The following is an 11222-nucleotide window of genomic DNA, read 5'->3' on the forward strand; positions in this document are numbered from 1 at the left end:
TTCCCTTCCCATTATGCCCAAAGCCATATAGCTTATAACAGTGAAGCTAGAAGTAAAACTAGTTCTCCTGATTCTGGAAAAAGTAGTTACTTGGAGTGTTTTGGTGGAAATAAAAAGGATTCTGTCTTTTAGATTGAAATCCTACAAATCCTTAGAAATGAGTACGTCTGGTTATGCCCCTGTACGTAGGATAGAGAGCCGTGGGCTTCGAGCAGGGGCTGCTGGTCCCACGGTCCCCTCCTCTCTCCAGGCCGTTTCCTAGGGCTGCTCACATCACTCAGTTAAGTAATCCAAATCTCTGTTCAGAAGCAAACACACTTAGTGTTTTGCCCATTAATGGTAGTTTTAGGAAAAAACAGAAACTGAATAAATTAAATTTTCTTACAGTCTGGCACATAATTTATATTAGGTTTCAGGATTGTGAACATGTATCCATTTAGGAGGCTGCATTACAATCCCCCAAAGACATTTTGAAACAGTTAGAAGAGTTCTCAAGTCTGTTCTCATTTTCCTCAGTCATTACAATGCAGATCTGTTTCAGAAGACCCAGGGAAAGCCACGGCTAAGAAATCCTCAAGTTCACTGCTACGTAGAATCAAGACAAGTCTGTTCTCATTTCCATTTTCCTCAGTCATTACAATGCACATCTGTTTCAGAAGACCCAGGGAAAGCCACGGCTAAGAAACCCTCAAGTTCTACCTAGAATCAAGATACAACTTTCTTTTTCATAAAAAAGATTTTTCCCATTATGATAAAACTAAATCACTTCCATTTCAGAAAAATGCAGTTTTTTTGTTTTTTTGTTTGTTTGTTTGACAGTCTCGCTCTGTCCCCCAGGCTGGAATCCAGTGGCGCGATTTGTGCTCATGGCAACCTCTCCCTCCTGGGTTCAAGCAATTCTCCTGCCTCAGCCTCCCGAGTAGCTGGGATTACAGGCACCTGCGACCACACGCAGCTAATTTTTGTATTTCTGGTAGAGACGGGGTTTCATGGTGTTGGCCAGGCTGGTCTCGAATTCCTGGCCTCAAATGATCTGCCCGCCTTGGCCTCTCAAACTGTTGGGATTACAGGCATGTTGCCGTCACGCCCGGCCACATTTTTTTGAAAAAAAAGAATAAAATTTAAATACCCGTAATTTCAATTAATTGGAACATTTCTGAATTAATTGATAATTATCAGTTATCTAAATTTAGTGATTTTTAGTGAGATTGCAAGTATTTATTCTTATTTTAAGAGTAGCTAAAATTTACTGTGGAATTAATACGTGTTGTGAGACACAGTGTTAAGAGCATTCCATGCATTATCTTTCAATAATAGATTATAGATGTTACCATCATCCCAGTTTTATAGATGAGAAAACTGAGGCTCAGAGAAATTAGGTGACTTGTCCGGGTCACCCCTTTAGAAGGTTGCATAGTGTCAGAACTCAGACTGCTGACTCAATTTCAGCATGTTGAGTACCATCTTAATGACCTTTCCTGCTAACTTAGCAGTTGTGCTTCCGTAGGCAGGTCACTCGCTGTCCTCAAGCCTGTCTCATCCTCATTTATTATTACTCACAAAGAGGAGTAATAATACCTCTTCACTACGTCATTCATTCATCAGGCAGCAAGTTCATGTGGAAATGTCAGGCACAGCGCCTGGTACGTAGTAGATGCTTGATAAACGTTCCTTCAGCGCCCGGTGGGTAGTGGGTGCTTGATTAACGTTCCTTCAGTGCCCGGTATGTGTTAGGTGATTGATAAACATTCCTTCAGCACCCGGTGGGTAGTAGGTGCTTGATTAACGTTCCTTCAGTGCCGGGTGCATAGTAGGTGCTTGATTAATGTTCCTTCAGCGCCTGGTGCGTAGTAGGTGCTTGATAAACGTTGCTTCAGCGCCCGGTGGGTAGTAGGTGCTTGATTAACGTTCCTTCAGTGCCCAGTGTGTGGTAGGTGCTTGATAAACGTTCCTTAAACACCCAGTGCATAGTAGGTGCTTGATTAACGTTCCTTCAGTGCTGACTGCGTAGTAGGTGCTTGATAAACGTTCCTTCAATGCCGGGTGCATAGTAGGTGCTTGATTAACATTCCTTCAGCACCCAGTGCGTAGTAGGTGCTTGATAAACGTTCTTCAGCGCCGGGTGCATAGTAGGTGTTTTATTAACATTCCTTCAGCGCCGGGTGCATAGTAGGTGCTTGATAAACGTTCCTTAAGCACCCAGTGCGTAGTAGGTGCTTGATAAACGTACCTTCAGCACTGGGTGCGTAGTAGGTGCTTGATAAACGTTCCCTCAGCGCCCGGTGCGTAGTAGGTGCTTGATAAACGTTCCTTCAGTGCCCGGTGCGTGGTAGGTGCTTGATAAAGGTTCCTTCAGTGCCTGGTGTGTGGTAGGTGCTTGATAAAGGTTCCTTCACCTCCTTGGTCCCCACCCAATGCTCGGTGCCGTGCTGCGCTTGCCAAAGGTACCTATGGATATATCTGATGCTGCAGGAGTGAAAGGAGCCCCACCAGGCGTCAGAGTGAGAGTGAGCGTGTGGGTGCGTGCCTGAGTAAAGTCCACTGCTTGAGGCCAGCATCCCGGCAGCCTCAGTTATAATATGAGACTTCAGTTGCCTAACATGCTCCCAGAGCCCAGCTGGCTGAGTCTATGCTCTGTGTCTCTCTAATCCGGTGAAGAAGTAGGAATTTAAGTATTCAGATTTTCAAGAAACCTCTTTCCAAGCTTCGTATGGCAATAGGAAAAAACGAGATCCACTGAACCTAGTTGTGGAGTGCTGTTCTCTGATCCAAGTTCCTGCTACAGTAGGCTCTCTCTAGCAAGAGTGCTGGCCCCCCAGCCCCGCCGTGGAGCATCACACAGAGCACACACTTCCTGCCCAGGCAGCAGAAGCCGGGCTCTGGGGACACGCTGGGCTCCGCAGTCTCTTCCTGTGGTGGTTACACTGGGTCCCGGAGGCGCTCATCATTTTTATGTCTTCAAACTGTCTTGTTTAGATAGTACCAGTTGAACGCCATCTGTTTTCAACTCTACCCAAGCCCCCTAAACAAAAAGCACAACAAGAAACAATTTTAAGTGTAGAGGGGTAACTTATAAATGTCCAGTGAAAAGTTTACCTGGAAACGTTGAGGTCTTATTTCTACTGATGGCTTTTCATGATGTTTGTTCTTCCAATGCAAGGCACTGTTTGTTTCCTTTTTTGAAAGAGTTCTTTGGGCCGGGCGTGGTAGTTCACGCCTGTAATCCCAACTTTGGGAGGCTGAGGCAGGAGGATTGCTTGAACCAGGGAGTTCAAGACCAATCTGGGCAACACGGTGAGACCCCCGTCTCTACAAAAAGTAAAAAAAAAAAAAAAAAAAAAAGTTTTTTTGTAATTCGCTGGGCACGGTAGTGTACACCTGTGGTCCCAGCTACTTGGGAGGCAGAGCTGGGAGGATTGCTGGAGCCCAGGAAGTCAAGGCTGCCATGAACTATGATTGTACCACTGCACTCCAGCCTGGGCAACAGAGACTCTGTCTCAAAATAAAAAAATAAAGAAAGAAAGAGTCCTTTGCTTGATCACTATGTTTCATTAGCTTCTCCTTGAGAAACAGGCCTTACCTTGAACAAAGGCCTAATTAAGCGCTTTTATTCTTTTTTGCAGGGAAAGGTGGTGGGGTGGGGGGTGGGGGTGGGTCTTGGGGGAAGTTGTCTAGCAAGCACCTTGGTGTGGGGTTTGGGCTTTAGATGGACCTGGTTGTCCCAGCTTTGAAATTTTGTGCAAGATACCAAATCTCTTTGAGCCTTTTTAATTTCCTCATCTACAAGGTTGTTGCGAGAACGAAGTGAGATCATGTATGAATAGTAAATGAGATGATGTATGTTTAGGGCCGGGCAAAGTGACCTGCGAAGTTCGGTCTCAGAGTAGCTGTCTCAGGCAGTTCAGGTTGTGACCCAAACCTTCAGTCATCCGTGGTGGATGACGGCGAGCATCAGCCGTCTGAGGCTGGAGTGCAGCGGTAGAATCGCAGCTCCCTGCAGCCTCAACCTTCTGGGCTCCAGTGACCCTCCTGCCTCAGCCTCCCTGGTAGCTGAGACTGTAGGCATGTGCCACATATTTTAAAAATAAGGTCACCTTTTATTGTTTTCTAGTACTTTAAATCCCTTTCTTAGTTCACTGAGCTGACTTAAGTTTAAAATCATGAATCCATTTGGCCTTTGCTAATACTCGTTTTAACTTGACCGACGGAGTCGTGACTGGCCAGAGTATTAAAGCAAATCAGCTCTTTCCACGTGTTTCCAAATGTGGACACGCACCGACCTGGCCAGTGACTATGGAGGAGTTAGGTGATGAGCGTGCGGAATAACACGCACCGACCTGGCCAGTGACTGTCGAGGAGTTAGGTGATGAGCGTGCGGAATAACCCGTGGAAGTTGAAGAAATCCCGGCCCCTGCTCGGTCTTGCTTGAGTCACTTTGTAACTGGTGACAGAGCACGTCACCACCTCCTTTCATGGAGGACTGTCATGTTTCGATCATGCTGATAAACTGTTTTGAGATTTTGAAATACACAAAGCTGCCAGCCTGGAAAGTAATAGTCATTTCTGTGGAAGAGCGTTGCGTCCATGGGCTTCGGGGCGTCAAACCCTCCCAGGTCACTGTGTCTCCCCAGAGCATGCTGCTCCGAGTCCTGCTGCAGAGCCCGGGAAACGCTGACAGCACCTGAATTTTGGCCTCACCCTGTGAGCTCATTTAAAATCACCTAGGATGCTCGTTGTTTGGATGGGTCAAATCTTCAGAATCCAATGGAAAAAGAAGCCTCTTGCGTAAGATAAAAGATAATGAGGAAAACATTTCACGTAACCAAAGCATTAGAGTATTAAGTCAGTTCATATTAGACCTTTCTACTGTTTCTTCATTGTTGGTTTCTGTTTCTTCCCAGTAATAAATTAGAGTTCTTTTTCCCGTGTGGAGCCTGGTTATGAAGCCTTGCATGAGACTCTTCATGTCTCTGGGCCTTGGTTTTCTTATCTGTGAAATGAGGATGGAGGTCCCTTCCTGCTTTCCTGTGGTTCTGTGTGTACACATCGCTGAAGCTTTTAGAATACAAATATCCACTGATTTGAAAAAGCATTAGGAGTCATTTGAGCTTCCCACGGCTGAGGACTCATCCACGTGCGATGTGATTCTTTTAAACAAGCTCTCTCAGTATTGAATTTTTCCTTTCCCCAGGAGCTCTATAAAAATAGTGTTTTCTTGCCAGAGACACTGGGGCCTCAGAACTACTGACCTCCTTCTACGAACATATTATATGATGTGTGTTTGGCTTAGGATCTCTTTAACAGCCCATCCAGCTCCACTGTGAGAGACTGACTCAGCAGAACCCCCCAGACCATTCCCACTCTTCGGGGTTAGCGTGCCCTTCCCTGCCAGCCTGGGGCAGACTGGGAGCTGGTGCTGTGCCCGTCTCCTGCACGCCGCCTCAGGGATGGCACACTGCAGCACTGCCTCCTTCTGTTCCCAGGTCTCAGTGCTGCCAAGTGCCACGTAGTCCAGGAATCCAGCCAGTTTGCTGTAGGTGTTTTCCAGAGCCTGTCATTAGGGCTCAGGTTGAAGCAGGTCTGTCACTTTTGTTCACAGCCTGTTCAGGGACCACCTTGGTGCTCTCAGCAATGTTCTCCCCCCTTCGCCTGACTCCCGCCCTGTTCCCCATGTCTCCGTCTTACCCTCTGGTCCACCTGAGTGTTTGCCAGAGATTCTCTTTCCCTTCCCCTTGTTGAAGTCCTGACATGATCCCAAAGGTTTTAGGAGTGTAAGATTCTACACGCATACCTCTTCAAGTGTTTTATTATGGAAATTTTGGAATATATTCAAAAGTAGAGGAAACAATATGGTCAGCCTCATGTACCTGCCACTCAGTTTCACGATCTTATCTCATCTGCACCTCTTCCCAATAACTTCGTCCCCACACGTCACATCATTTCTAGTTTTCTGTGTTAAAGAATCCCAAACTGCTCCCAGTTGACTGGAGAGAAAGGGGTCTGTGAATTCCCCTCCAGGTTTCGTGTCATTTAGCCCAGCCACTGCTCTCATCTCCCAGGCTGCCGGTCAGCTTGGGAGGGGGTGTTCCTCCCTGTCCTGCTGCGGTCCCCTACTGTGGGGCACTCGGCAGGAGAACAGGATCCTTTACGTGTGGGTAGCTTAGCTGGGAAGGGAAGGCTGTTTCAGGCATGACGGGGACAAGGCAGGAAAAGGAAAGGGCCTGGGTCAACCTCACTGTCGGGTCCACTGGACACACTTGTTTTTGTCCTGAGTGTCAGTCCCTATGAACAAATAAGAAATTCCCCAGGACAAAAGCACCTGATTCCTGGGATACCAAAGCTGTGACCTGATTTCCACTCCAGCCGCTCCCTTCCCCAGCAACAGGCGACACCGTTCTCCTGCAAGGGATTCAGCACCTCGTCCTTTCTCCCTTGCAGATGCAGTGGCAGAACGTGGAGCACGTTGGGGACCAGAGCCCCTACGTCACCTCTGTCATCCTGCACATCAAGCAGAACGTCCCCATCATCCGTGACAACCTGGCCTCCACACGCAAGTACTTCACTCAGTTCTGCATTAAATTTGCAAAGTGAGTCCTGGGCACTCTCATCTCTGGGCTCTTTTTTTTTTTTTTAATAGACTTTATGTTTTAGAACAGTTTTAGGTTCACAGCCAAATGGAGCAGAAAGTTCAGAGCTTTCCCGTGTACATGACCCCGACACATGCACGGTCTTCCCATCCCCGACACCCCACACAAAGTGGCACATTCGTTACAGTCGATGAACCTGCTTCGACACGGCATTGTCACCCGGACTCCGTGACGCCGTGCTGGACCTTCCCTGGGTCTGGACAAATGGACAGTGACGAGTGGCCGCCATTTCAGTGTCGCAGTCAACTAGGTTGTTTTTAAAACCATACTTCCCACCAGCACCCTCACAGTTTGGGTGTCTGCACCGTCCAGCGGGGGTTCGTTCTGGTGCCTGCAGTACTAATTTTAATACCATACTTCCCACCAGCACCCTCACAGTTTGGGTGTCTGCACCGTCCAGCTGGGGTTCGTTCTGGTGCCTGCAGTACTAATTTTAATACCATACTTCCCACCAGCACCCTCACAGTTTGGGTCTGCACCGTCCAGCAGGGGTTCGTTCTGGTGCCTGCAGTACTAATTTTAATACCATACTTCCCACCAGCACCCTCACAGTTTGGGTGTCCGCACCGTCCAGCTGGGGTTCGTTCTGGTGTCTGCAGTACTAATTTTAATACCATACTTCCCACCAGCACCCTCACAGTTTGGGTCTGCACCATCCAGCTGGGGTTCGTTCTGGTGCCTGCAGTACTAATTCTAATTTGTACACAGAAGAAGCTTTACTAATAGAACTAAATCTACTACTTAAAGTCACAGGCAACAGTAACAGCAGTACAGTCCCCAGCCACGTCAAGGCAAACAAAAATGAACGGGGCCTACGTTGTTTTGAACTGTGCAGGCATATGCACCCCTTGCCCAGGATTGGATGATTAAAATCCTTTTTCAGGGGTTCCCTGTATGCATTCTGTTTCTCTGAGTGGCTTATAAATGCCTCTTAAGGGTAGGAGCCATCAGTTCTGTTTCTTTAGAGCCTTCTTCCCCTCCCTCCCCCTGGTATTTTTTACCATGGCTGCTAGAATTTATCTATTAATACTTGGACACACTCTTGTTCCGAGGAAGGCACTAGAGATTGGGATGCCCAAGTCAGGGAGCTCCATGGCCAAGGCAGGTGAGTTCACCCTGAGCCGGCGTCTTCTTGCTGTGTCCTCGGGTGTGGCCATTTCTGCCCTGAGTTTTGAAGCGAGGAAATAGTTTGGTCCTTTGCCGATCACCATCTGGCTTAGCACCCTTTCCCGTGCTACCAGGTGGGGTTGCGGGTCAGTGTCTCCTCTGACCAGTTATCAAGCAAGCATTTTGGCAGACTTCTCAGGGAAGGGCTTCAGGACGGTCAGCCCAGGCCAAGCTACTGTATCTGGGTTGTTCCCATCCAGGCCCCAGCTAGCGATTCAGGACTCCACGTTTCTGTCTTCCCCAGATCTCCCCTGGTTTCCCTGTGCCTCACAAATGAACCCTCAGGACTGACAATTGCGGAGCGGCTTGTGGTGTCAGCTTTACTTTCTAGTTTGTCAAGAAAGTATTGAGTGGACTCTCCAGGGGGGCATGACTGTTTGCAGATGGCAGACGGACCAGGAGGTGGAATTCCCTCGCTCCCTGGGTGCCCATTAGCGTGTAAGAAGCGCTGCTGATAAATCACATTGTGACACTCCCCATAACTGCTGGAGGAAGCAGCGTCTCTGTAAAAATTTACTGTGACTGAAAATCTCCAGGGTGGCTGCTCTGGGGTCTGATTGAGTTTCTGTTAAGTGAAGGAGGAGTCCGTTGACTTAGCCAGTCCCAGCGCCTCCCAGCAGCAGCCTCACATTCTCTCAGAGCCCTTGAATTTCATTGCTAAGCCCAGGTTGAGTGTACTGGGAATTGGATGCCCATCCTCACATCTGGAATTGTTCAGCCTGGGATCTAGGAAGTGGTTTTCTGTTTTCATCCATGGTGCCTTCTCATCCTGGTAAAATGCTGCTTAACAGAGGTGGGCTTATGAGGAGACCCTTCCCTGGCCAAGGGCAGCAGCCACCACCGTCCTGATGGCCCAGAGAAGCCCTTGGCAGTTACCCAGCACACTGCTTGGTCGTCTTCCCACAGGACGCGTGTCAGGTCCTCGTATTCCCCCCACCCCACCTGTAGAGCGGTACAGACAGCCGGTTCAGGGGCACAGCCAAAGCTTTTTTGTTCTTTTCGATACAGGGTCTCACTCTGTTACCCAGGCTGGAGTGCAGTGGTGCGATCACAGCTCACTGCAGCCCCCATCTCCTGGGCTTAGGTGATTCTCCCACATCAGCCTCCTGAATAGCTGGGATTACAAGTGCTTACCACCCTGCCTAGCTAATTTTTCTATTTTTTGTAGACATGAGATTCTGCCATGTTGCCCAGGCTGGTCTCAAACTCCTGGGCTCAAGCAGTCCGCCTGCCTCGGCCTCTCAGAATGCTGGGATTATAGGCATGAGCTGCTGTACCCAGCCCAGAGCATGTTCTAATGTGAAGCAATCTAGATTACAAACCATTGTGTGCACAGTTGCCATTGGTCATGAGTTCAGTCTCACGTTACTTGTCTGGCTCTGGTTTCCAGCACTGAGGAATTCCTTCCAAATAGCCCCTTGTTTATTCTCCTTCCTGATCACAAGTCACCTCCAGATCCGATCTCCGGACTCCAGTTTCCTCTCCCTTAGCTTGCTTTCTACCCCACCCATGCAAAACCATAGATGTTTCCTTTTACCTCTGTTTGCTGTCTAAGCAATAGCAGCTGTTCCTACTGAGACATCAGAATCCATAGCCTGGTGGAAACTGCAGTTGAACCACAAGCAGCTTCCCTCATCCACGGAGCTGATCCTCCTCCATTCATCGAGGAGATGATGAGACAAATCTCACAATAGGGGTTGGGAGGGTAAAATGAGAAATCACATAGTAACTTCTCAGTAAAGTGCTGATACCAAGCTGACATTCAGAGCGTGGTAGGCGGCCGGGCGCGGCGGCTCACGCCTGTCGTCTCAGCGCTTTGCGGGGCCGAGGCAAGTGGATCACTTGAGGCCAGGAGTTCGAGACCAGCCTGGCCAACATGGTGAAACCCCTTCTCTACTAAAAATACAAAAATTAGCCGGGTGTGGTGGGTGCCTGTAATCCCAGCGACTCAGGAGGCTGAGGCACGAGAACGGCTTGAACCCAGGAGGCGGAGCTTGCAGTGAGCCAAGATTGCGCCACCGCACTCCAGCCTGGGTGACAGAGCGAGACTCTGTCTCCAAAAAAAAAAAAAAAAAAGTATGATTTATTCAGTGTGCGTTCACTTGAGCGTCTCCTATATCTCAGACCCAGCGTTAAATGCTTTGGCCTAATAAACATGGCCCCCATCTTCATGTGCCTTAACAGTCAGGTGAAGCAAAATGGACCTGTAAGCAAATGAGCATAATGAAGTAGGTTAGATGTGAGGGTGGAGGCCTGCGGACTCCATGGAGAGTACGGCGAAGGCAATGGAAGAAAGGCTTTCTAGAGATGCCGTTGAACAGGATCTGAGAGGTGCGTGTGTACTGACCCACAAGCCCCTTCTAGGAAAGGGAGGGAGCAGTGTAGGCATTAAATAGCCCCCAGAATCCTGGGATCTGCAAGCAGCTCGGTTGGGTTGAAGCCTAGGGAGGCCAGGGCTTAGCAGGATGAGACTGGAGACAGAGAATGAAGAATCAAGGAAGCCTGGCCAGGCTCAGTGACTCACGCCTGTCATCCCAGCACTTCTGGAGCCCAAGGGAGGAGGACTACTTGAAGCCAGGAGTTTGAGCCCAGCCTGGGCAACGTAACGAAATCCTGCCTCTACAAAAGAATTAAAAATTAGCCAGGTGCAGTGCCTGTAGTCCTTTCATCCAGTCTGATTGGGCCAGCTTCGATCGTATCCCCTCTCAGGACACACAATAGTCACCAAAGGAATGCCGTGCTCTGACCAGCTGAGAATAGTTAGAGTTCACTGGGGGTCTAAGATGGATGCGGTTTTCCCGGGCCTGCCGGGGCCTCATGTAACTAAACAAACCCAAAAACCAGGGCTTCGCTCAGAAGAAAAATAAGGTAATGGGTGCTGGTGGGCGACAGTGGAGTCCACTTCGATTCTTCATTTAAAAAGGTTTTTTCATGGAGATACGTGGAACCTTAAAAAAAGTTTTCGCATTTCTTTCCTCAAGAAAGAATAAGCCTAATTTGTCACTTCTTTTTTATCCACAGCTCCTTCATTCCCAAATTCATCACCCACCTCTTCAAGTGCAAGCCAATCAGCATGGTGGGAGCAGAACAGGTGAGATGAACTTAGTACCAGGCATTTGCCTGGCAGCTTTTGTTGTAGATCAAGCACATGTTCTTATGGTCCAGATCTACTTGGCAGGAATAAAACTGATGATGTCCCCTGTTTGAGGACAGTATGATGACTTACCCGGAAGGTTTCTTAATTCATTCTTCCGTTTATTTTTAAAAATTTTGTTTGAATGCCTACTGAGTTCTGGGTGCAGGGTATAACACAGCAAGCACCACAGAAAGGGCCCTGCTCCTAGTGCTCACACTCCAGTAAGAAGAGGTAGCTGGGCATGGCGGCTCATGCTGTAACCCCAGCACTTC

The 11222-nt window shown here is 48.5% G+C and overlaps 1 protein-coding gene across 1 annotated transcript in view; it reads left to right on the top strand.

Annotated features, from left to right (window-relative positions):
* Nucleotides 1-11222, top strand: part of VPS53 (vacuolar protein sorting 53 homolog (S. cerevisiae)) — a 174587-nt gene that overhangs the window by 139995 nt on the left and 23370 nt on the right. The window contains exons 16-17 of the mRNA XM_011999596.1: nt 6439-6587; nt 10836-10905. Coding sequence (XP_011854986.1) covers nt 6439-6587; nt 10836-10905 — 219 coding nt within the window. The remainder of the gene's footprint in view (nt 1-6438; nt 6588-10835; nt 10906-11222) is intronic.

This window comes from Mandrillus leucophaeus, unplaced genomic scaffold (genome assembly GCF_000951045.1).
Source record: "Mandrillus leucophaeus isolate KB7577 unplaced genomic scaffold, Mleu.le_1.0 Scaffold6, whole genome shotgun sequence".
Lineage (NCBI taxonomy): Eukaryota > Metazoa > Chordata > Mammalia > Primates > Cercopithecidae > Mandrillus > Mandrillus leucophaeus.